Genomic DNA, 25,306 nt, shown 5'->3' on the forward strand with positions numbered 1-25,306 from the left:
TCAGGTGACCAGCTGCAGATTCTTTTTTCAAGTTGGCTAATGTCCATTTTGAAAAGAACTGAAAAAATTGTCTTTATAAAGTAACCCAGCTGATGAATAAATATCTGTACAGATAGTTTCTGTCACACCTCAACCGTGACAGGAAGCAACACTTGAATCAAACTGTGAGTGTCCAGACCATCGAGCTGTGGACTTCCCTCCCTGCACCTCTCTACTGCTCAACCTCACTTCACCATTTGAAAAATCACTCCTTAACACCCAACTATTTTACCCAACCAAAAATACATTTCAAAACCTCAATGTCCTGAATGAATCTGATAGGCTTGCTTGCATAATGATGGACAATTTTCCTATTTATTCCCTATCCACACAGTGAACTCAGTGATGATCGGGGTCCTAGCTCAGGGGAAGTGCGGTCTCTCCAAATGTGTAACGCGTTACCTCGTGGCCATGGCGACGGCAGATCTACTGGTAATCATCTTGGATGTGGTATTGAGACAGATTCCAATTGTTTTTTGGGAACAGTTTACTTTCCTGTACGATGTCCCAGTGTGTAATATCCACGGTGTGCTGCTTCATGCAGCCACTGACTGTTCCGTCTGGTTCACTGTCGCGTTCACCTTTGATCGATTTGTGGCTATTTGTGGTGAAAATCTGAGAAAGAAATATTGTACTGAGAAAATGGCGGCTGTGGCCCTGGGAACCGTGAGTGTGCTGAGCTGTTTAAAGAACACGATGTGGTATTTTATATACACCGGTCGGTATTTGCTGTTCAACTCCCCCTTCTTTTGTTTTGTATCGGAGTCTGTTCGGTTTTCTCACGTCTGGGTTTCGATCGAGTTCGCCCACCATATTCTGACCCCATTTGTACCATTTGTCCTGATTCTGCTGTTCAACCTTTTCACCGTGAAGCATATTTTAGTGAGCAACAGAGCTCACAAGAGACTGCGAAATCACAGCGTTGGGGAGAGTCCCGGAGATCCAGAGATGGAGAAGCGAAGGAAATCCATCATTTTGCTCTTTAGTCTCTCAGCAAATTTCATCCTGTTATGGGCAACATTTATGGTTTATTCCATATGGTACCGCATGTGGTTGTTGCAATATCGATCCGTGTACATGCATGGAACTGTTATGGAATTTGGCTTCATGCTGCAGCTCCTGTGGTGCTGCACAAACACTTATATTTACGCGGTGGTTCAGGCTAAGTTTAGAGAGCAGTTGAGGAATGTGTTTAAATATCCCTTTATTAAAATTGTGCGATTATTGAATGATGAAAAGAAATGAATCCCTGAGATTAAGAATGTTTGCTCAATAGCACAATATTGGTTTGAATTTATTTGGACCATCAGGGAAGGGAATGCGGCTGACAGGGTGAAGTAATCGGACAGGACCTGAAATCTCCCTTTCCTGATGGCCGGATGCGTTTATTGGATTACGTTAGCGGCAGTTCAGTGGCAGACGGTACTCACAGTGTCTGCTGATGGAAAAATCATTTCCGTACTTCTGAATCTCATGCACATTCATTAAATTACAACTTTCCCACAATAAGTCTGACCATCAAGGTGAGGTCAGCAGCAAACTACAAACTCATGCTGCTCGGCTTAGGGTAAAGCTGAGCAGCACCAGGTGAAGTGGTCAGTTTGGATAAGTGGCGGGTGGGGGTCTCTGAGGCAAAGAGGGAGGGGTGAGGAGAATGTTCACAGACATGGACTTGTTCTTGTTGGTAAGAGTCACAAAGGTTTACAGCATGGAAGCAGGCCCTTTGGCCCAACTTCTTCATGCTGTCCCAGCTTTTACTATTAAGCTAGTTCTAAATGCCCCCGTTTGGCCATGTCCCTCGATAGCAAACTTACCCGTATAACTATCTAAATGCTTTTTAAAAGACAAAATTGTACCCACCAATTTATTAAGATCCCGTTGGAATCCTGGATAGCCTTATTTACTGTCCACTATGCCACTAAGCTTGGTGTCATCTGCAAACTTACTAACCATGTCTCCTAAATTCTCATCCAAATCATTAATATAAATGACAAATAGCAGTGGTCCCAGCACCGATCCCTGAGGCACACCGCTGGTCACGGGTCTCCAGTTTCAAAAACAACCTCTACAACCACCTGCTGTCTTCTATCTCAATCCAATTTTGGATCCAATTGGCGACCTTCCCCTGGACCCTGTGAGATTTTACCTTCTGCAGCAACCCACCATGCGGGACCTTGTCAAAGGCCTTGCTAAAGTGCGTTTAGACAATGTATTATGAGTGGGGAAGGGCAATAAACTGATTGGTGGGTGGTTTGGGGGTAAAGGAGTCAATGCAGAATGCAGACGTTGTCTGGCCGATAGGACGGGAGCGTCCTGTCAGATAACGGGTCCTGAATGTCTAAGGGGGGACAGTTATGCCACAAAGGGAAGGTCCACACTCAGAGGGAGAGCTGCAGCTTAACAGAGGGCAGGCTAACAGTGTCTGAGGGTGAATTGAGGGATGTACATTTCAAAACGGGGCTTTGTAATGAGGAGAGGAAGTCCCAGGTGAAGACATAGAGGAGACACACTCAGACACTGAGGATGATGGTGAGGATTCTGAGGAAGAGGCCAGGAATGTCCCAGAGGTGTGAGGCTCATGGAGAGATGTGCCAGGGAGGTCAGACACCATTTGATTTGATCTGATTTTGTGCAGGAATGAGACACAGAATGAGGATCCCATCAGCAGGAAACCACTGAGATGCCAGGATGGTCGCCACCTCCACCAGCCTCGTCCCTGCCACCCCCACAACAATTTTTAAAGCCACATCCTCTTCCAGCCAGAAGGGCAAAGCAGACGTTTACCCCCCACAGCTGTGGGTGAATAAGTGTGCAATGCTTCAACAGCCAGACCAACTTTGTGCCTCTTCACACCTTCATTCTCTTTTCCTCACATTAGATCTTGATGTGACATCAGTGTCTGAGAGAGAGGCGGCTGCTGTCTTTGACTCCATCTTGTCTGTGATAACTTTAACTTTGTCTACTGACCGCTGTTCTCCATCACTTCCTCCTCATCTGGCCCCAGGACCTCCACATCTGGCACAGCTGCAGCTGTCCGGCCCCATCCATCCATATGTCCGCCCCTCGATCCCTCCCTCCCTCTCCTCCTCCCTCCCTCCTTCTCTCCTTCATTCTCTCTCTCATTCACACACACACACACACACACACACACACACACACACAGACACACACGCACACACACAGACACACACACACACACATACACACACACACACACACACTGACATACACATACACACACACACACACATACACACAGAGACACACACACACACACAGACATACACATACACACACACACACACACACACACTCACACACACACACACACACACACCCCTCTGCTTCAGGATAATGGGGACATTTATTGACACATTAAGTCACACCCAATCCCCTTGTGTCTCTGCATCCATTGGCCACATACTGGGTTGTGAATTGGGGCTCGTTCCCCAATCATTTTCTCAAGCAGAACCCTCACAGGGTTTGGCTTCAGTGCCGTGTGTTTCTGAGGTTGATGACACATTCAGCCCAGCAGTCAGTCCCTCTCTCACTCACACAGTCTCATTGCTTGATGTCCATATTGGAGAGTGTTGCTGCAATGCCATCCTGCCACTTTTCCTGGCGGAGTGAAGGGGCTCCTTCATCCCCTTGTGCCTCTGGATGCTGGAACCTGGGTGGTCCGCACAGCCACTCACCTCCCCCCCCTTCCCCCCACTCCCGTCATCTCTGTCCAGGCTCCCTTGCTCAGGCTGGAGGGGTTTTGGTGACACATCGCTGGAGAGAAGCAACTCCTGGTGTTCCAGGAAATTCAGGAGAAGGCTCAGGGAGACATCAGGAATCTATCGAGCCAGTCCCTGTGTAAACCCTGACTGTGCAGGGGAGGGAGGACCCAGAATTGAGGGGAGGGGGAGTGAGGAGGGTGTCCCAAGAGGTAATGGGACTGGGGGAGGGGAGTGAGGGGGTGTCCCAGTGGGTGAATGGACTGGGGGAGGGGAGTGAGGGGGTGTCCCAGGGAGTGAAGGGACTGGTGGAGGGGAGTGAGGGGGTGTCCCAGGAGGTGAAGGGACTGGGGGAGGGGAGTGAGGGGGTGTCCCGGGGGTGAAGGGACTGGGGGAGGGGAGTGAGGGGGAGTCCCGGGGGTGAAGAGACTGGGGGAGGGGAGTGAGGGGGTGTCCCAGGAGGTGACACTATCTCTGCAGGGCACTGAGGCCAGCATCGCAAGGACGGTGAGCTTGGCGCAGGACGGGCGCTCCATGGCAGCAGATGTCCGCACCGTGGCTCAGGTCATGAGGTCCGTGTCCAGGGTGGAGGACGTGGGGACCCACAAGTGTCAGCACCAGGGGATGGTGGGGTCTGACTCCAGCTGCCCCTCCCTCCCCTGAGAGCCTGAAGGGAAGAGGATCAGCAGGAGTCCAGCCCGGGACCCTCCTGCTGGATTAACTCCCACCCAGAGCCCTCGGCTGAGCTTTAGTAAGGCCCCCTGACCTTTCCCCCCTGCCCCCTGACCCACCCTTCATTGAATAGAATAAAGTGACGTTAGATAACTTATATCGTTGTACTATATATAATGTACCACATGTATAATCTCATAAAGTTATATCAATCAATTCCAGCCCTTTTATTCATTTATTTCTCATTTTCTTTACATTTGTACTTTAAAAATCTTCCGTGTTTTGGTTTATAAAAGTGTTGATGACAGCGTGTAAATCAACAGATCGAAGCGTGTTTGATTCAATGTGCACCGTAAGTATGTATAACATGTTATAGCGTGACAATAAACTCTTTGTTGCATTTATTTTGTATTTATTTGCATGTAGTACAAGTCTGGGGGTGAAGCTTCTCTATTTATAGGTATTTGTTATATTAATTCACCCACGGGCTATAGTTATGAAAATTTATTCACCCTTAAAAGGGGGAAACCAATTTTTTTTGCTTCCCCCTCCCACGCCCCCCCCCACCCCCTCCCTCCGGGCCCCGAGGCTTAAACCTGCTCAGCCTAATGGTTAATCCGCCACTGCCTGCCGGGGACACGAGGGGCATCCAACTCTCTGACACCCCCCACCCCACCCCTCCCTGCCACTCACACACCTCCAGGGAGGGCAGCAGTCAAACATCCGTGCTGCCCGAGAGCAGGTTCGGACCCACAAGCACCCTCAAGGACATTCTCCCCCCACCCCCACCCCCCCCAACCCCCACTCCCCTCCCCCCTCCCCTCCCCATCCCACAGGACACCCTCCAAGGTCAACTCACACAACAGGGCATGGAAGTCCCCTCCACCTGGGCTGGAGGTGGATCCTGGGGAGGGATCTCGATGGAGTGGAAGGATGTGGAAGATTCAGAAAGTGTCGGCACTTAATGGGTGAATATCGGCACCAGTGTGGATCGGTCACCATTGGATCGAATATTCACCCACCGAGCCTCCACCTTGTCTGTTTCTGCTGACCCAGTGCCTCATCTCAGTGGAGTGTGAGGGTGGCAGTGCCCACACCAGCGATGCAGCAAGGAGGCACTGCTGCTGGCATGGAAGAGCGAACACCACCCACCCCACCACCCACCCCCCTCCACAGGATCCCCACCCACCCCTCCCTCCATCAAAGCAAACCCCTCTTATATCTAATACTGTCCTCCAGTGAGCTCAAGGCCAGGGGCTGTCGAGGTGCTGCCCACCTCGGCTGTGAGATGGATAATGAACACCCGGCTCCCTGATGTGGGTGGGGCCTGGAGTAAACGCTGTGTATCCACATTTCTGAATCCTATAATAAGCCCATTCGATGGTCGGACATGTGAGGCTCTCTGTCGGGGTGAAAATTTAAAATAAAATAAAATAAAGGGTGAAAAGCTGCAACATGCTACGGTGCAGAGGGACCTGGGGGTCCTTGTGCACAAATCGCAAAAACCCAGTCTGCAGGTGCAGCAGGTGATCAAGGCAAATGGGATAAGAACATAAGAACATCAGAAATAGGAGCAGGAGTAGGCCATCTCGCCCTTCGAGCCTGCCCTGCCATTCAATAAGATCATGGCTGATCTGTCGTGGCTCAGTTCCACATTCCCGCCTTCTCCCCATAACCCTTAATCCCCTCGCTTATCAAAAACCCATCAACCCGCGTCTTAAAAATATTTAGCAAGGCAGCCTCCACCACTTCAATGGGCAGAGAATTCCAGAGATTCACCACCCTTTGAGTGAAGAAGTTCCTCCTCAACTCCATTCTGAACCGCCCCCGCTTTATCTTGAGGCTGTGCCCTCTAGTCCTACTGTCCTTTCTGAGCAGGAAGATTCTCTCCACCTCTATCCTATCCATCCCATTCATCATCTAACCGATGTCCCCTAGAACTTAGCTTTTCTACCCTAGGGAACAGCATCTGACTATTCACTCTGTCCACGCCACCCAGTCTTGGAGACCTCCATCAGGTCGCCCCACAACCTCTGTCGCTCCAGTGAGAACAGATCGAGTTTCTCTAACCTCTCCTCATAGCTAATACCCTCCAGACCAGGCAACATCCTGGGAAACCTCTTCTGTCCCCTCTCCAGAGCAACCACATCCTTCCGGGAGTGCGGCCAAAAGAATTATACACAGTTTTCTAAACGAGGCCTGGCTCAGGTTCTCAATGCCCTGAGCGATGAAGGCAGACATGCCGTCTGCTCTCTTAACATCTTACCCACCTGCATTGCTACTTTCAGTGATCAGTGGACACGTCCACCCAGATCTCTCTGCCTGTCAATACTCCTAAGGTTTCCACCTTTAGTCGAAGGGTAAAAAATGGAGCGAATTCTTCTTGTTATGATTAAATTGTGTTGTTAAATAAAGTTTGTTTTGATAAAAGCTCCCCAGTATTTCAGTGGAATCACACCCGCAGTGAAACATATTATCTTCACACGGTCTAGTCTCACTTCCTGATGTAAGCAGCACGGTGGCACAGTGTTTGGCACAGTGCCAGGGACCCTGGTTTGATTCCCGGCTTGGCTCACTGTCTGTGCGGAGTTTGCATGTTCTCCCCGTGTCTGCGTGGGTTTCCTCCGGGTGCTCCAGTTTCCTCCCACAGTCTGAAGGTGTGCGGGTTAGATGGATTGGCCGTGCTAAATTGCCCCTAATGTCAGGGGATTAGCAGGGTAAATACACGGGGTTGCGGGAATAGGGCCTGTGTGGGATAGTCAGGACAGGCTCGATGGGCCAAATGGCCTCCTTCTGGACTGTCGGAATTCTACAATCTCCACATTGGTCACTGGCAACTCCAGCAGGATGCAGTGAGTGGATCCACCAGAGTGTCAGTGACATCAAATACCCGCATTCCCCCAGCCCCCAAACCCCCCCACCCCACCCGCCAAAGAAACCTGGCACGGTGCTGGTGGGCAGGCAGTCGAGAGGCTGCATGTGACCAGTGTTTGTATCCTGACGGGGGAACCTCCCTGATGCCCCCCATCCTGAGCTTGACTGGGGCCTGTGATTGTAGACACCACCATCACCCATTTCACTGGGGGAGGGCAGCCTTCCTGGGAATGTCAGCCTGGGATATCGGCTTGTGAAGGGTTAACAGTTCCTGCCCTCCAGTAAGTGTCTGTGTGTTTGCCTGCATGGCGCACTCTGGGATACCCATGGGCGAAGGGGGAGGCCGGGGTGGCTGATCAGCCCAGTGTCGGCCTCTTGTGGGGGACGGGGTGAATGGCGAGGCCAGCGATGAGCGTGTCCGGCGCTCCCCCAGGGGGCACCCTGTTTCTCCCGGGTCACAGGAGGTGCAGAGCTGACCCATGACCCACTGCGTTCCACACGTTACGCGCAGGCCTCCCCGACAGGAGGTTTTGGTTTCCTGGGCAGCACCTGCCCTTTGACCTCACACCAGTGCCTGAGCGTGGGTTCCAATCACACTGCAGTCACCCTGTTCCTGAGAACAAGGTCACGGGAGGGGAGACACAGCCCATTCCTGAATCTCCCACTCTGCCCTGACCGCCTGGCCTCTCAATGGGACCCCATCCAGCTAACTCTACCCCCCCACCCCCGCTCCCCGCAGTGCTCAGCCTCTTGAAGTTCACTCCACCATCTGGTCAACCCCTCAGAAGACTGGCCACGTCCTCAGCTCCGATATGGACAGAATCCCAGGGAGGAGGCGGACAGGGGAAGCCTTCACAACCTCTTTATTGCCAGGATTGCCCTGACACGGTGACCCCTGTAGGTGACCCCTGCCAACCCCTCTGCCCGAAATGGTGATGCTGGGACCCCAATCCCTGACCCTGAGTTGCTCTTATCTGAGCCCCCAAGTCCTCTTGGGTTGACCCAGGAGAGAAGAAGGTTACGAGGTGACCTGATTGAGACATACAAGATGATCAGAGGATTGGTTAAGGTGGACAGTGAGGGCCTTTTTCCTCGGATGGTGATGGCTAACACGAGGGGACATAGCTTTGAATTAATGGGTGGCAATTATAGGACGGATGTCAGAGGTAGGTTCTTTACTCAGAGGGTAGTAAGGGTGTGGAATTCCCTGCCTGCAGCAGTTGTGGATTCGCCAACTTTAAGGGCGTTCAAATGGTCAGTGGATAGGCATATGGATAACATTGGAATAGTTTAGGTTCGAGGGTCATTAGATTGGTTCCACTGGTCGGTGCAACATCGAGGGCTGAAGGGCCTGTACTGTGCTGGAATGTTCTATGTTCGATGTTCTATTCTATGTTTTGCAAACCCAGGCAAGTGTTGGGGGTTACAGATATGTGACATGAACCCAAGATCCCGGTTGAGACCACCCTCGTGTGCGGAATTTGGCTATCAGTCTCTGCTCAGCGACTCTGCGCTGTCGTGTGTCGTGAAGGTCGCCTTGGAGAATGTTTACCCAAAGGTCAGAGGCTGAATGCCCGTGACCACTGAAGTGTTCACCAACAGGAAGGGAACAGTCTTGCCTGGTGATTGTCGAGCGATATTCATTCATCTGTTATCATAGCGTCTGCATGGTCTCCCCAATGTACCATGCTTCGGGACATCCTTTCCTGAAGCGTATCAGGTAGACAATGTTGGCCGAGTTGCAAGAGTATTTACCATGTACCTGGTGGATGGTATTCTCATGTGAGGTGATGGTATCCATGTCGATGATCCGGCATGTCTTGCAGAGGTTGCTGTGGCAGGGTTGTGTGGTATTGTGGTCACTGTTCTCCTGAAGGCTGGGTAGTTTGCTGCGAACAATTGGATAAGTGTAGGAAGAACAGGGTTGTTGTAGTGGGAGATTTTTATCTCCCTGGGGTGGATTGGAAGGTGCCTAGAGCTGGGGGTTTGGATGGGGATGAATTCGTAAGATGTGTATTGGAAGGAACCTTGCAACAGTATGTAGATAGCCCGACTAGAGAGGAGGCGATACTGGATTTAGTTCCAGGAAATGAGCCAGGTAAGGTGGTTGAGGTTGCAGTAGGTGAACATGTGGCTAACAGTGACCACAAGTCTGTCTACCTTAGGATACTAATGGAAAAAGATCAGTGCTGTCCTAAGGGGAGGGTGCTAAACTGGGGGAAGGCTAGATACAGCCGGATTAGGCAGGAGCTTAGGGATACAGACTGGGATAGGCTGTTGGAAGGCAAGTCCACAACTAGTGTGTTGCCCAGTATCTGGTCCAGTTTAGGCACACACTAACAACATGAAGCACGAGGCCAATCTCGAACAACCAAGAGCAGCCCCAGTACGACCCATCGCGTGTATGCCCCTCGTTGGACAACAAGGCGGACCGACTTAAAACCTGTGAATGAAAAGAGAAAAAGCATTATTAACATCCCATATCCCTTTCCATTACCAGGGTCATCCCACTGTTTATGAACTTTATTTAAAACAATCTCCGATATCCTCCCATCTCCAACCCACTCATGTGCCTGTCTAAGTTACTCTTAAACAACTCCAGCGTGCCTGCCTCCACCACCTTGCTTGGCAGAGCATTCCATACCGCCACTACCCTCTGTGTGAAAAACCTCCCTCTAATATCTGTGTTATACCTCTCCTCACTCACCTTAAGCCCATGGCCCCTCGTACTGTCTGTCTGTAACATAGGAAATCGCTTACCACTGTTTACTCTGTCTATACCCTTCATAATCATATATACCTCTATTAGATCCCCCCTCAGTCGCCATCTTTCAAGGGAAAACAGCCCCAATTTGCTCAATCTTTCCTCATAACCCAGTTCTTCCATACCAGGCAACATCCTGGTAAACCTCCTCTGCACTCTATCCAGAGTCTCCACGTCCTTCCGGTAGTAAGGCGACCAGAACTGGACGCAGTACTCCAAATGCGGCCTAACCAACGTTCTGTACAACTGCAACATTAGACTCCAGCTCTTATATTCTATACCCCTTCCTATAAAGGCTAACATACCATAGGCTTTCTTCACAACCTTCTCCACTTGTACTGCCACCTTCAAAGACTTGTGCACTTGCACCCCAGGTGTCGCTGCGTTTCTATATTCCTTATGGGCTTCCCCTTTATCATATAACTCCCCCCTACATTATTCCAGCCAAAATGCGTCGCCTCACATTTATCTGGATTAAACTCCATTTGCCATGTATCTGCCCAATCAACCAGCCTATCAATATCCCGTTGTATTGCCAGACACTGCTCCTCACTGCCCGCCAATCCAGCCATCTTGGTGCCATCTGCAAATTTGCTGATCACACCACCTACTCCCTCTTCCAAATCATTTATATACACTACAAAGAGAAGAGGTCCCAGTACTGAGCCCTGCGGCACACCACTAGTGACAGACCTCCAGCTAGAAAAGGACCCCTCCACTACTACTCTCTGACTCCTCTTAGCAAGCCAGTTCTCAACCCATCTCGATACCTGGCCACGTATCCCATGAGCCTTAATCTTTTCTACCAACTTACCATGAGGGACTTTGTCAAACGCCTTACTGAAATCCATATAGACGACATCAACGGCTCATCCTTCATCGACCGTTTTTGTCACCTCCTCAAAGAATTCTACCAGATTCGTAAGGCAAGACTTCCCCTTTACAAAGCCCTGCTGCGTATCCTTAATCAGATCGCAATGCTCTAAGTGCTCATACATCCTATCCCTAAGAATCCTCTCCATCAACTTACCTACCTCTGACGTTAAACTCACCAGCCTATAGTTACCCGAGCTATCCCTCCTACCCTTTTTAAACAACGGTACCATGTTCGCTATCCTCCAGTCCTCTGGGACCTCACCTGTGTCCAAAGAAGGGACAAAGATTTGTGTCAGAGGCCCAGCAATCTCATCCCTCGCCTCCCAAAGCAGCCTAGGATAAATGCGATCGGGCCCCGGAGATTTATCAGTTTTAATGCTACCTAAAAGCCCTAACACTTCTTCGCTCGTAATTGATAGATCCTTCAACTGGTCTAAAGCTCCCTCGAAGACCGTATCAGACATCAAGCCCCTCTCCTTCGTGAATACCGACGCAAAGTATTCATTCAGGATCTCCCCCATTTCCTCTGCCTCTAAGCACAATTCCCCCCATCTGTCCCTGAGAGGACCGATTTTACCCCTAGCCACCCTTTTGCTCCTAACATAGGAGTAAAACGCCTTTGGATTTTCCTTAATCCTACCTGCCAAAGCCCCCTTTTTGCCCTCCTAACTCCCCTTTTGAGATCCCTCCTACTCTCTCTGTATTCCTCCAACGCTCTCTCCATTCCCAGCTGCTTAGACCTGACATATGCCTCTCGTTTCTTCCTAACCAGGTCTTCTATGTCTCTAGTAATCCACGGCTCTCTAATCCTACCTTTCCCATCCTTCCTCCTAACCGGCACATGCCTTTCCTGCACCCATTGCAGTTTTCCCTTGAAAGACTCAGTCTCAGTTGACAGTCTGTGTGGAGTTTGCACATTCTCCTACAGGCCAAAGGTGTGTGGTTTGGGTCGGCTGGCCACACTGAATTGCCTCTTAGCCCCCGACCCTAACAGGGTAAATATGCAAGGTTTTGTGGTTCGGGCCTGAGTGGGATTGTCAGTGCAAGCTTGATGGGCTGAATGTGAGGTAATGCATTTTGGAAGGTCTACAACAGATAAGAAATATACAGTAAATGGCAGAAGCCTTCAGAGTATTGATAGACAAAGGGATCTGGGTGTCTAGGTAGACAAGTCACTGAAAGTGGCAATGCAGGTGGAGAAGGTAGTCAAGAAGGCATCCAGCATGCTTGCCTTCATCGGCTGGGGCACTGAGTTTAAAAATTGGCAAGTCATGTTGCAGCTTTATAGAACCTTAGTTTGGGTGAACTTGGAATATAGTGTTGAATTCTGGTCGCCAGACGAACAGAAGGATGTGGAGGCTTTGGGAACATAGAACAGAGAACACTCCAGCACAAACAGGCCCTTCGGCCCACAAGTTGCGCCGATCACATCGAAACCTACTGAGCCATAGACCTATCGATAACCCCCAATCCCATTCGATCCCATATACTCATCCAGAAGTCTTTTAAAAGTCCCCAGCGAGTTTGTCTCCACCACCACCGACGGCAGCCGATTCCATTCACTCACCACCCTCTGAGTGAAAAACTTACCCTGAACATCTCCCCTGTACTTACTTTCCAGCACCTTAAACCTGTGTCCTCTCGTAGCCACCATTTCAGCCCTGGGAAATAGCCTCCGAGAATCCACCCTATCTTTTCCTCTCAACACTTTATAAACCTCTATCAGGTCGCATCTCAACCTTCGTCTCTCCAGGGAGAAGAGTCCCAGCTCCCTCAACCTATCTTCATAAGGCATGCCTCCCAATCCAGGCAACATCCTTGTAAATCTCCTCTGCACCCTCTCAATAGCTTCCACACCCTTCCTGTAGTGAGGCGACCAGAACTGCGCACAGCACTCCAAGTGGGGTCTGACAAGGGTCTTATAAAGTTGCAGCATTACCTCCCAACTCCTAGACTCAATCGCTTGATTACTGAAGGCCAGTACACCATACGCCTTCTTGTCCACATCCTCCACCTGTGAGGCCTTGTGCTCCTCAACACTGCTAAGACTCCTACCCTTGATATTGTATTCCTTCATCCCATTGGACCTGCCAAAATGGACCACGACACATTTATCCATGTTGAAGTACATCTGCCACTTCTCCGCCCGGTCTTGCATCCTATCTATGTCCCACTGCAACTTCTGACATCCCTCCAGACCATCCACAACACCACCAACCTTCGTATCGTCGGCGAACTTTCTAACCCATCCCTCCACTTCCTCATCCAGGTCATTTATGAAAATGACAAACAGCAAGGGTCCTAGAACAGATCCCTGGGGCACTCCACTGGTGACCGACCTCCATGCAGAAAAAGACCCATCCACAATCACTCTCTGCCTTCTGCAGGCAAGCCGTTCTGGATCCACAAGGCCAAAGCCCCTTGGATCCCATGGCCTCTCACCTTCTCAAGAAGTCTTGCATGGGGGACATTCTCAAAGGCCTTGCTGAAGTCCATGTAAACCACATCCACCGCTCTTCCTTCGTCAATGTGTTCAGTCACATTTTCAAAGAACTCAACTAGGCTCGTAAGGCACGACCTGCCCTTGACAAAACCGTGCTGACTATTTCTGATCATTCTAAACTTCTCCAAATGCTCATAAATCTTGTCCCTCAGAATCCTCTCCATCAACTTACCAACCACTGAGGTCAGACTCACCGCTCGGTAATTTCCCGGGCTATCCCTGTTCCCTTTCTTGAAAATAGGAACCACATCCACAATCCTCCAATCCTCCGGAACCTCTCCCGTCTCCATTCACGACGCAAAGATCATCGCCAGGGGCTCTGCAATCACCTCCCTCACCTCCAACAGTAACCTGGGGTACATCCCATCCGGTCCCGGCGACTTATCTATCTTTATAGAATTTAGAAGTTCAAACACATCCTCTCTCTTAAAATCCACACACTCAATCTTTTCAGTCTGCCGCAAACCTGTAGTACAACCTCCCAGATCACTTTCCACCGTGAATACCGAGGCAAAGTACTCATTAAGCACCTCTGTCATTTCTTCTGGTTCCACACAGACTTTTCCCCCCTCACCTTTTATCAGTCCAATCCCTTCTCTTCTCATCCTTTTACTCTTCACATATTTGTAGAAGGCCTTGGGATTCTCCTTAATCTTACCCACCAAGGCCTTCTCATGTCCCCTTCTGGCTCTTATTTATTTATCATTTGTAATTATTTATTTTATAATAATGATAATTTTAATTATTAATGATATAATAATTATTACATTATAATTTTATAATTATTTATATATGTGAATAATTTGCAGGAAAATGTAACTGGTTTGTTTGGTAAGTTTGCAGACAGCACAAAGGTTGGTGGATTTGCGGATCGCGATGAGGACCATCAGAGGATACAGCAGGATATCGATTAGTTGGAGACTTGGGTGGAGATGTGGCAGATGGAGTTTAATCTGGACAAATGTGAGGGAATGCATTTTGGAAGGTCTAATACAAACAGGAAATATACAGTAAATGGCAGAGTATTGATAGGGAAAGGGATCTGGGTGTACAGGTACACAGGTCACTGAAAGAGGCAATGCAGGTGGAGAAGGTAGTCAAGAAGGCATACGGCATGCTTGCCTTCATCGGCCGGGGCACTGAGTTTAAAAATTGGCAAGTCATGTTGCAGCTTTATAGAACCTTAGTGAGGCCGCATTTGGAATATAGAGTTCAATCCTGGTCACCACACTACCAGAAGGATGTGGAAGCTTTGGAGAGGGTGTGGAAAAGATTTACCAGGATGTTGTCTGGTATGGAGGGCATCAGTTATGAGAATATGGAAGTTGAAGGAAGTTTGTTTGTTCCCACAGGAATGACGGAGGTTCAGGGGTGACCTGATAGAAGTCGACACTGTCAGCCGACAAGGCCTGTGGAGGATCATGTCAATGTTCGGCTGCCCCCCCAGATTCATTCAGATGGAATGCCAGTTCCATGATGGTACGATGGCCAGAGCACTGGACGGCAGAGAAACTTTGAAGGCTTTCCCAGTCACCAATGGTGTCAAACACCCAGACTGTTCAGCATGATGTTTACTGCCATGCTGAATGATGTATTCCAGGACAGTGTTGCTGGAATCAGCCTCAAGTACAGAGTAGATGGGAAACTCTTCAACCTGAGGAGACTTCAAGCCATTAGCAAAGTGAAGGAGACTGTTCTGAGACACTTCCTCTTTGCCGATGACTGCGCCCTGTTTACTGGCTCAGAGCCAGAGATACAAGTCAGTATGGACAAATTTTCCACAGCTTGTGACAACTTTGGACTCACCATCAACATGAAAAAGACTGAAGTCATGCAGCAGCCTGCTCCTCATGTACCGTCCACAGAACCCATAATCACAATCAAAGGACAGAAACTACAGGCAGTGGACCAGTTCACTGATCTTAGCAGCACCCTCTCCCAAGCAGTGACTATTGATACAGAAGTTAACTGCAGAATAGCAAAGGCAAGTTCTGCTTTCGGTAGACTGCGCTCCACTGTATGGGAACATCGAGGAATCAGCTCACAAACAAAACTGAAGGTCTACAGCACCGCGGTATTCACTACCCTCCTGTATGCCTGTGAAATGTGGACTGTCTATCGAAGGCATGCAAGACAGCTCAATCATTTCCACATGACTTGTCTTCGCAGAATATTACACATTAGATGGCAAGACAAAGTACCAGACACTGAAGTTCTCTCCGGAGCAAGTCTACCATCAGTCCACACACGGCTGATGAGAGCACAGACCCGGTGGGCAGGTCATGTCATTGTTGTCGGACAATAAATTTTCTGAAATTGGGTACACAATATGGAAGCAGAGTAAAGTTGCACTCAGAGCCTCCCCACTAAAGCTCACAAATGAACAGACACAGACTCGCAGGCAAGGACATGCTTTTAGAATGCAAACGAGGGCTCGCACACAAAGGGAACCGGACAGGATGGCAGCTACAGGATGGAAATTAAAAAGTACATCCCCATCCAACCAAATCAGCACCTCTGCTCTAATCAAGCAACCCTCTATGGAGAAACCTAAGGATTAGCATAACTAAGGAAGCATCCCTGGCCCCACAAACTTCCTGAGATCAGTCAAACACCCATTATTCAAACCCCGGAGATACTAGACCATTAATAAACCCATCAGACAGAAACCATTAACACACACTTAAAAACATCATTACAATACTTGAAGACATCGAAACAGGATGGTCAGAGTCAAATACTGGAAACAAAACATTAGTATTTGAATTGTACAATGTATTGAAGTTCAGGTATAACTGTAACCCATTGCGGCGGGTCTTTAGAGTGCTTTCGAGATAGTTCAGTCTGTCTGTCCTGACTGCACCTCCGTCGACGTTAAAATAAAGCTGTCCCGCTGTTGAACCTGACCCTGAGTCCGGAGTGATCGTGTCCGCCCACTCGCGCTAACATCATCCATTTGCTGGACGAGCGCATATCCAAGCAGCTCCTTTTTGGGGAACTCTCTGCTGGAAGACGCTCGCATGGAGGGCAGAGGAAACATTACAAAGACACACTAAAGTCCTCCCTGAAGTCGCTTGACATAAACACGACCACCTGGGAAAGACTGGCACAAAACCGCCCTACCTGCTGCTGCCTCACCCACAAAGGCTGTCAAGCTTATGAAGCAAGGTGCAGTGCTGAAGCACAACTTAAACACCAGTTGCACAAATCCAGAGCCACCAGCGCAACAACTACAGTGCCCACACAAATCTGCCCAATATGTGCCAGGACATTCCATACCCGAATTGGCCCTGATCAGTCATCTTCGGACACACCGCAACCAGCCTCAAAATGACTCATGGTGTCGAGGTCCTGATGGATGAACAACAAGATTGTGAGGCATGGACAAGGTGGACAGTAAGAAGCTTTTTCCCTGGGTGCAAGAGTCACTTACGAGGAAGCAGAGGTTTAAGGTGCCAGGGGCAAGGTTTAAAGGAGATATACGAGGCAGATTTTTGACACAGATGGTGGTGGATGCCTGGAACCCATTGCTGGGGGAAGGAATGGAAGCAGATACAACAGTGAGTTTTAAGGGGCGTCTTGAAAAATCCATGAATAGAATGGGAATAGAGGATATGATCTGCGGAAGGGGAGAGGGTTTGAGTTCAGTCGGGCAGCATGGTCGGTACAGGCTTGGAGGGCCAAAGGGCTGTTCCTGCCCTGTAAATTCTTTGTGCTTTGGTTGTTGTTATTTGTTGAACGCTTTCCCTTTCTGTCCGTCCAGTGTCTGCTTAGCTGCATTTTTGAAAATCTCAGAGGGTTAGAATTGAAATATTGAAAACATTGTGTTTGTTTATTCATTGTCAGTAATTTTAATCCCCAGAGAAACTCCTCTCTGTGGATTCCACTCCCACATAAATGTGAGGCTTCTTTCAATGTCCTTCCACAATGCCTCAGTAACCTCGAGTGCTGACTGGTTCAGTCTCTGCTGCCAAAGTCCAAACATGCTTCGGGAATTCTCAATAACCTTCCGTGTGCTAATCACACTCTGGGAAGTGCAGAAGATATATTATCCCATCATCGCTGCTCTTGGCGTTCCCTGTAAGTGTCGCTGTTAACTCCATGCATCATGTTTAACTGTGGCATTTCTCCTCTGTACTTCCGGATTCCTTTCACTCTCTCAGCTCATTGATGGTCCTGGTAAGTAACATATGCTGAATTAGTGCTGTTGGTGGTGAAGAAACAAGAAGACAGAGATTTTGTGAGCTAAATCACAATTTGCCATGTTGAGTGTGTTCTATGTATCTGTCTCCATGTGTCACACTGGAACATATCTGCCTAATTCTGTTTGTTACACGATCACCTCCTCACTTTGCCAGATGTTTCATTCTTTTACTGAATTGGCGTGGGCATCTGTGTGTTCAGCATTTATTGTCCAATCGTTCTTGCTCTTGGGACAGTGCAGATGAAGCAGCTTTTTCTCTGCTGCTATATTTTGTGATATCGGAACGCCAGCAATTCCAGACTCCACGGACTTTTACTCGGAAACCATGAAGGAACAGCAGTATATTCCCAACTCAGGACACGGAATAAAATTCTGATGCTTGCTGTACCAGGACATAGCAAGCTTTGATAGTTTAACACATCATTTGGACACAATGCCTGATGTAAAACTGCATGTTGCTATTTGCTCAGTTATGTTTTCAAGACTTTATTTGCATTTCCAAGTCTTTATTCTGCACACATTTTCAGATGTAGAGCAGCAATGTGACAGAGTTGTGATAAATATGCAGACAAAGAGTTGAACATCAAATCCCTGCCGTGCAGAAGGAGATCACTGAATTTGCACGGATTTGCCGACACAGCATCTTACCCGGCCCCCTCCCTCTCCCCTTCACAACACTTAAGAAGCATTTAGAGGAACACTGCAAACACCATTGCATCCAACACAATGCAGGAAGTGCTGGGAAATGGGACTGGGCTTGTGCGTGCATCATCACACGGGGCACCACATCTAGAAGTAGCACGTTTCACCTCCACGTTTCTGAGTTAGTCTGAAAGTGTAGCGAAATACCCTATCATTTTTCACACAGTAATTGGATAAGTTGTCCATGGATGTTGCCTGATGTGGCTGTGTTGGCAAGGATGCTGAGATTTCTATGTTCTTCTTCCAATAATGCCAACTTTAATCTCCCCTGAACAATCTGCCTCGGCAAAGCTGTTCCCTGGACAAGCTCTGTCTCAAAGGAGTGTGGGGAGGAGGAGGGTTTGATGCCCCAGCGCTGAACTGGACTGTGAACCCGTACTGTTTCCACATTTGTGCACTTTCTTCTAACAATCGGTGAGCAGTGATCACAGGAATATCCACGCCCCAAATCTCCCTCCCAGGCAACAGCAGCCTGATATCTATTACAGTTAAAGCCCAATTCTACACAGCTTTCAGTTCTTTCCAAGTTTGGGTGATTGCTGCTTTCACAAACAATAGCTTGTTATTTTCTACAAGATGGAGCAGCAATCCCCCATCTCAGGAATGACATTTCTTAACGTTTGCAGCAGATTCTGAAAGTCGTGTTGGTTTGGTGCATTGGCCGTGCTCAATGAACCTTGGGGCAGTAGTTATAGCTGGGGGAAGGGTAATTATGAGGCTATTAGGAGAGAATTAGGGAGCATAGGTTGGACTAGGAGACTACAGGGGCTGGGAACGTCCGAAATGTGGAGTTTATTCAAGGAGCAGCTACTGCGAGTCCTTGATAAGTATGTCCCTGTCAGGCAAGGAGGAAATGGTTGAGCAAGGGAACCGTGGTGCACTAAAAAAGTTGATTCACTGGTTGAAAGGAAAAAGGAGGCTTATGTCAGGATGAGGCTTGAGGGCTCAGGTAGTGCACTGGAAAGCTTTAGATTAGCCAGGAGGGAGTTAAAGAGTGAGTTAAGAAGAGCTAAAAGAGGACACAAGAAGACTTTGGCTGATAGGATTAAGGAGAATCCTAAGGCTTTCTATAGATGTGTTAAGAAGAGAAGATTGGTTAGGGCAAGATTCGGGCCAGTTGGAGACAGCAGTGGGAAGTTATGTGTGGAACCAGAAGAGATTGGAGAGGCATTGAACCAATATTTCTCTTCGGTATTCACGCAGGGAGACATAAATGTAGTTGTGGAGAATACTGGGTTACAGGGTTGTAAACTGGATAGTATTGCAGTAGATAAGGAGGATGTGCAAGATATTCTTGAGGGTTTGAAAATAGATAAGTCCGCTGGGCCGGACGGGATTTACCCTAGGATTCTCTGGGAGGCAAGAGAGGCGATTGCAGAGCCTCTGGCACTGATTTTCAGGTTGTCGTTGGTCACAGGTATAGTGCCAGAAGATTGGAGGATAGCAAATGTTGTCCCATTGTTTAAGAAGGGGAACAGAGACTTCCCCGGGAATTATAGACCGGTGAGTCTTACTTCTGTTGTGGGCAAAGTTTTAGAAAAAATGATTAGGGATAGGATTTATAGTTATTTAGAGAGTAATGAATTGATTGGAGATAGTCTGCATGGTTTTGTGAAGGGTAGGTCGTGCCTTACTAACCTTATTGAGTTTTTTGAAAAAGTGACCAAAGAGGTGGATGGGGGTAAGGCAGTTGTCGTGGTATATATGGACTTTAGTAAGGCGTTTGATAAGGTTCACCATGGAAGGCTTCTGCAGAAAATGCAGATGTATGGGATTGAGGGTGATTTAGTTAATTGGATCAGGAATTGGCTGGCGGATAGGAGACAGAGGGTGGTGGTTGATGGAAAGTATTCGTCATGGAGTTCGGTTACACGTGGTGTGCCTCAGGGATCTGTTTTGGGGCCACTGCTGTTTGTAATTTTTATAAATGATCTGGATGAGGGTATAGATGGATGGATTAGTAAATTTGCTGATGACACCAAAGTCGGAGGAGTGGTAGATAGTGGAGAGGGGTATCATAGTTTACAGAGAGACTTGGACAAGTTGCAGAGCTGGACCGAGAGGTGGCAGATGGAGTTTGATGCGGAAAAGTGTGAGGTAATTCACTTTGGCAGGAATAACAGATGTGTAGAGTATAGGGCTAACAGTAGGACTCTGAATAGTGTTGATGAACAGAGGGATTTAGGTGTATGTGTGAAAGTTGGGAATCAAGTCGATAAGGTTGTTAGGAAGGCATACGGTGTCTTGGCATTTATTGGTAGGGGGATTGAATTTAGGAACCGCAGCGTCATGTTGCAACTGTACAAAACTCTGGTGCGGCCGCACTTGGAGTATTGTGTACAGTTCTGGTCCCCACATTGTAGGAAGGATGCGCAGGCTTTGGAGAGGGTGCAGAGGAGGTTTAGCAGGATGTTGCCTGGTATGGAGGGAAGGTCCTATGAGGAGAGACTGAGGGATTTGAGGTTGTTTTCGTAAGAAACCTCAAGATAAAGGGGAGGCGGTTTAGAACGGAGTTGAGGAGGAACTTCTTCACTCAAAGGGTGGTGAATCTCTGGAATTCTCTGCCCGTTGAAGTGGTGGAGGCTGCCTCGCTAAATATTTTTAAGAAGCGGGTTGATGGGTTCTTGGTAAGAGAGGGGATTAAGGGTTATGGGGAGAGGGCGGGAAAATGGAACTGAGCCACGACAGATCAGCCATGATCTTATTGAATGGCGGGGCAGGCTCGAAGGGCTAGATGGCCTACTCCTGCTCCTATTTCTTATGTTCTTATGTTCTTATGAAAGAAGGCGGCTAAGAGGAGACCTTATTGAAACATACAAGATGATTAGAGGTTTAGATAGGGTGGACAGTGATAGCCTTTTTCCTCGGATGGAGAGAGCTAGCACGAGGGGACATAGCTTTAAATTAAGGGGTGGTAGTTATAGGACGGATGTCGGAGGTAGGTTCTTTACCCAGAGGGTGGTGAGGGATTGGAATGCCCTACCTGTTGCAGTTGTAGATGCGCCTAGTTTGGGGGCGTTTAAGAGGCCCGTGGATACGTTTATGGATGGAAAGGGATTGGTTTAGGTCAGAGGGTCATTGCTTTTTCCTTAATTGGTCGGCACAACATCGTGGGCTGAAGGGCCTGTTCTGCGCTGTAATGTTCTATGTTCTAATTCCCCCTCTGTGTCCCCGAACAGGCGCAGAAGTGTGGCGACTTGGGGATTTTTCATAGTAACTTCATTGCAGTGTTAATGTAAGTGTATTTGTGACACTAATAAATGCATTTTTACTTTAAGAACTTAGATTCTGTATATATTATGGATAGTTTGATCCTGTTTGGTTCTTTATTTCACAGTCCATTGCTGTTTTTGCAATGCCTGTCTCCAACAGGAGAAACTCTCACAAAGAAGACACTCTCAGTATATGTAGTCATGAAAATTCTAATTTCAGACTGAAATCTCATTGAATACTGCTGCTTTTTCTTTTGCAAACTCCCTTACAGTGAACTTAGTGACGATTGTGATCCTATCTCAAGGACGATGTGGTCTCTCGAAATGTGTCACTCGATATCTGGTTTCCATGGCAGTGGCAGATCTACTGGTTATTATAGTTGATGTGATACTCAGACAGATTCCCATTGCTCACGTTACACACTTCCTTTTTGTACGGAACATTAAATTATGTAATATACACGGCGTCCTGCTTTATGCAATAACTGACTGTTCAGTCTGGTACACAGTTGCTTTTACCTTTGATCGATTTGTGGCAATTTGTTGTCAGAAGTTGAAAGCAAAATATTGCACAGAGAGAACAGCGACCATAGTTGTGGGAAGCGTGACGGTGCTGTTCTTATTGAAAAATACTTTCTGGTATTTTGTTTTGACCAGTGAATATACACTGTTTAACATTCCTTGGTTTTGTAACGTGTTAGGCACCTTTCTTTTTTCAAGGGTATGGGGAGCAGTAGAAACAATACATTATATTTTAACTCCGTTTGTTCCTTTCTTTCTGATCCTTCTGCTCAATGCGCTGACTGTTAGACACATTCTGGTGTCGAGCGGGGCCCGGAGGAGACTCCGGCTCCACAGCAGTGGGAAGAATCCCAGTGATCCCGAAATTGAGAAGCGAAGAAAATCCATCATTTTACTCTTTGTCATCTCGGGAAATTTTATCTTGCTCTGGGTGATGTTTCTGGTGAATTCTATATACTTGCGAATTATTATGATGCAAGGTAATGCATCAATTAGCATTTCGGATGTCCTCCAAGAAATCGGTTTTATGCTTCAGCTTTTGAGTTCTTGCACAAATACCTGCATTTATGCAACAACTCAGAATAAATTCCGTAACGAATTGAAGTCGGTGCTGAAATATCCCATCACTCTGATCTTGAAATGTTGCTGGGGAAACAAATAGAAATTAAAACATGCCCAGCTGGCTCCCGGAATAGAAACAAAGAGCAAAACATCCCGTAATCGATTGCTATTTCATTGTTAGCTTCAACAAATATGCAGCAATTTGACTTCATGCGAGAAACTGGATAAATCATTCCAACCTTTAATATGTTAACAAAATAAGATAAACAAACAACTTTCCACCTGGATCAAATAATCTGCTTGTTCTTTCTCTTGTTGTATATTTTTTATTCATTTATGTGATGTGGGTGTTGCTGGCTGCAACCAGCATTTATTGTCCATCCCAAACTGTCCCCCATTTCAGAGCACATTTGAGAGTCACCAACACACAAAGAACAAAGAACAAAATCAGCCCGGGAAACAGGCCCTTCGGCCCAACGAGCCCGCGCCACCATCTCAACACCACCAGTCCCCCTCTCCCCCCATGACCCCTGTCTAACATTTTATGCCCATCCAGATTGAGGGAATCTGATTTAAGGACAATTTATTCCTGCCAATCAGCCTAACAGCACATCTTTGGGGTGTGGGAGGAAACCGGAGCACCCGGAGAAAACCCACGCAAGCACGGGGAGAATGCGCAAACTCCCACAGACACCGGCCCAAATCCATGTGTCTGCACAGCAATCAGCGATAGTCACTGAGATGTCGTCTTGCCCAGTATCTGGTCCAGTTTAGGCACACACTAACGACATGAAGCACTGGGCCAATCTCAAACAACCAAGAGCAGCCCCAGTATGACCCATTGCGTGTATGCCCCTCGTTGGACACGAGGTGGACCGACTTAAAACCTGTGAATGAAAGAGAAAAACATGCTTATGTTGCACTTTTTAGAACCTTAGTTTGGCTGAACTTGGAATATAGTGTTCAATTCTGGTCGCCAGACTAACAGAAGGATGTGGAGGCTTTGGAGAGGATTCTGAAAAGATTTCCCAGGATTTGGGCAGTTGGATAAACTGGGTAGTTCTCATAGTATGACAGGGGTTGATGGGAGACCTGATTGAAGTCTACAAGATTGAAACATGGTCAGAGTGGATCGTCAGATGCTTTTTCCTGGGGTGGAAGGGTCAGTTACTCGGGGACACAGGGTTAAGGGGCAAAGGTTTAAAGGAGGTGTACAAGGCACATTTTTTTTTAGAGTAGTGGGTGCCTGGAACCTGTTGCTGGGGGAAATAGTGGATGGAGATATTGCAGTGACTTTTATGGGGTGTCTTGACAAATACATAGGATGGGAATAAAAGGATACAGTCCCCAGAAGGGTCGGGAGTTTAGTTCAGTCGGGCAGCATGTTTGGTGCAGGATTGGAGAGCCGAAGGACCTGTTCCTATGCTGTAATTTTTTTTTGAATGGATTCCTTCTGCATTGTAGGGTTTCTATATTCATACCGAACTGTGACAAAATTTCTCTCCTCCACCCCCTGAACTGATTCCATTCTGAAATTTGTTAATGGCCCTGCTGTACTGGGTTAGAGCTCAAACCATGAGTGCACTGGAAAGAACATTGGTGCGACGACAGTCTCTCAATGTCAGTAAAACTGAGGAGAGAGTCATCAACTTGCAGTGTAGTGGAGGACAGGCCCCGTCTCCATCAACAGGAATCAAGTGATCTCCATTAATTTGTTACTTTACTTGCTACTCACAGTAGAGGGAGCACTGTTCCAGAACTTTCCAGCAGATGGGTACAATTACAACATTTCAAAGGCAGGTGACAGGTATATGGATGGGGAAGGTTTAGAGGGATATGGGACAAACACTGATCCATGGATACTATCAGGTTTCCTGAACTGAACTCGTCCCATTTGCAAGTTGAGCTGAAGGGCCTGTTTGTGCTTTATATCTGACTGATTTCATCGTCAGAATGCAGGGTGTTTACCTGATCCATTGATTTGGGAGATTGCTTAGTGTCATCCTGCAGGCTGCTTCCACTGTGTGCCATGCAGATAGTGCTCCCACACCAGAACAATTGCTAGATCTGTAATCATCTCAATTTAGCAGAGTGCTAATGTCAGCCAGCAATGGGCCATGTGAAGGGATTGTGGATGGACACTTGAACCAAAGCTGTAATGGGCAGATGTATCTGTGGCAGGGAGATTGGGGAGGATGTGGAGAGGTCGCTTTCTCCCTCATGTCACAGACAGTCCAGCAGTTCTACCCAATAGGACTCAGCCAGCTTGATCAGCAGAACATCCTCCCAGGTCAATTCCTCATCTCTGCATCCCTGAGTGAACAGAGTTCAGCAGCCAGGGAGGACAACTGGTTTAGTGATCTGCCCCTCTCCAGGGTGTGATCACCAGGGGAGAGATGAAGCACCCTCAGCTCCACATGGACACCCCCAGACCTGATCACACCCCCTCCCCTACACTGGGCTCTGAAACAGACAGAAAACCAGCAGCAGCCCATCAAATCCAGAGAGTTAGTGTTTCTCTCTCAACCCTCAGTCAACCAATCACTCAGCAGGCCCAGTTCTGTGCTGGGATTGGCTCAGCCCAGCCATCAGTCCCATGGAGCCATTGAACTAAGATGGAGGATGCATTGACCAATCAGCTCCCAGACACCAGAAACA

General features: G+C 48.0%; 1 protein-coding gene across 1 annotated transcript; it reads left to right on the plus strand.

Moving 5' to 3' along the window:
- Positions 1-17,430: 17,430 nt before the first annotated feature.
- LOC145360954 (putative G-protein coupled receptor 139) lies at positions 17,431-22,748 on the plus strand. The gene is made up of 2 exons (XM_080216459.1): positions 17,431-17,527; positions 21,838-22,748. The coding sequence occupies exons 1-2, from the start codon at positions 17,431-17,433 to the stop codon at positions 22,746-22,748; spliced, it is 1,008 nt and encodes a 335-aa protein (XP_080072585.1).
- The last annotated feature ends 2,558 nt before the right edge of the window (positions 22,749-25,306 follow it).

Source organism: Carcharhinus amblyrhynchos, chromosome 33 (assembly GCF_965287045.1).
Source record: "Carcharhinus amblyrhynchos chromosome 33, sCarAmb.v2.hapA, whole genome shotgun sequence".
Taxonomy (NCBI): Eukaryota; Metazoa; Chordata; class Chondrichthyes; order Carcharhiniformes; family Carcharhinidae; genus Carcharhinus; species Carcharhinus amblyrhynchos.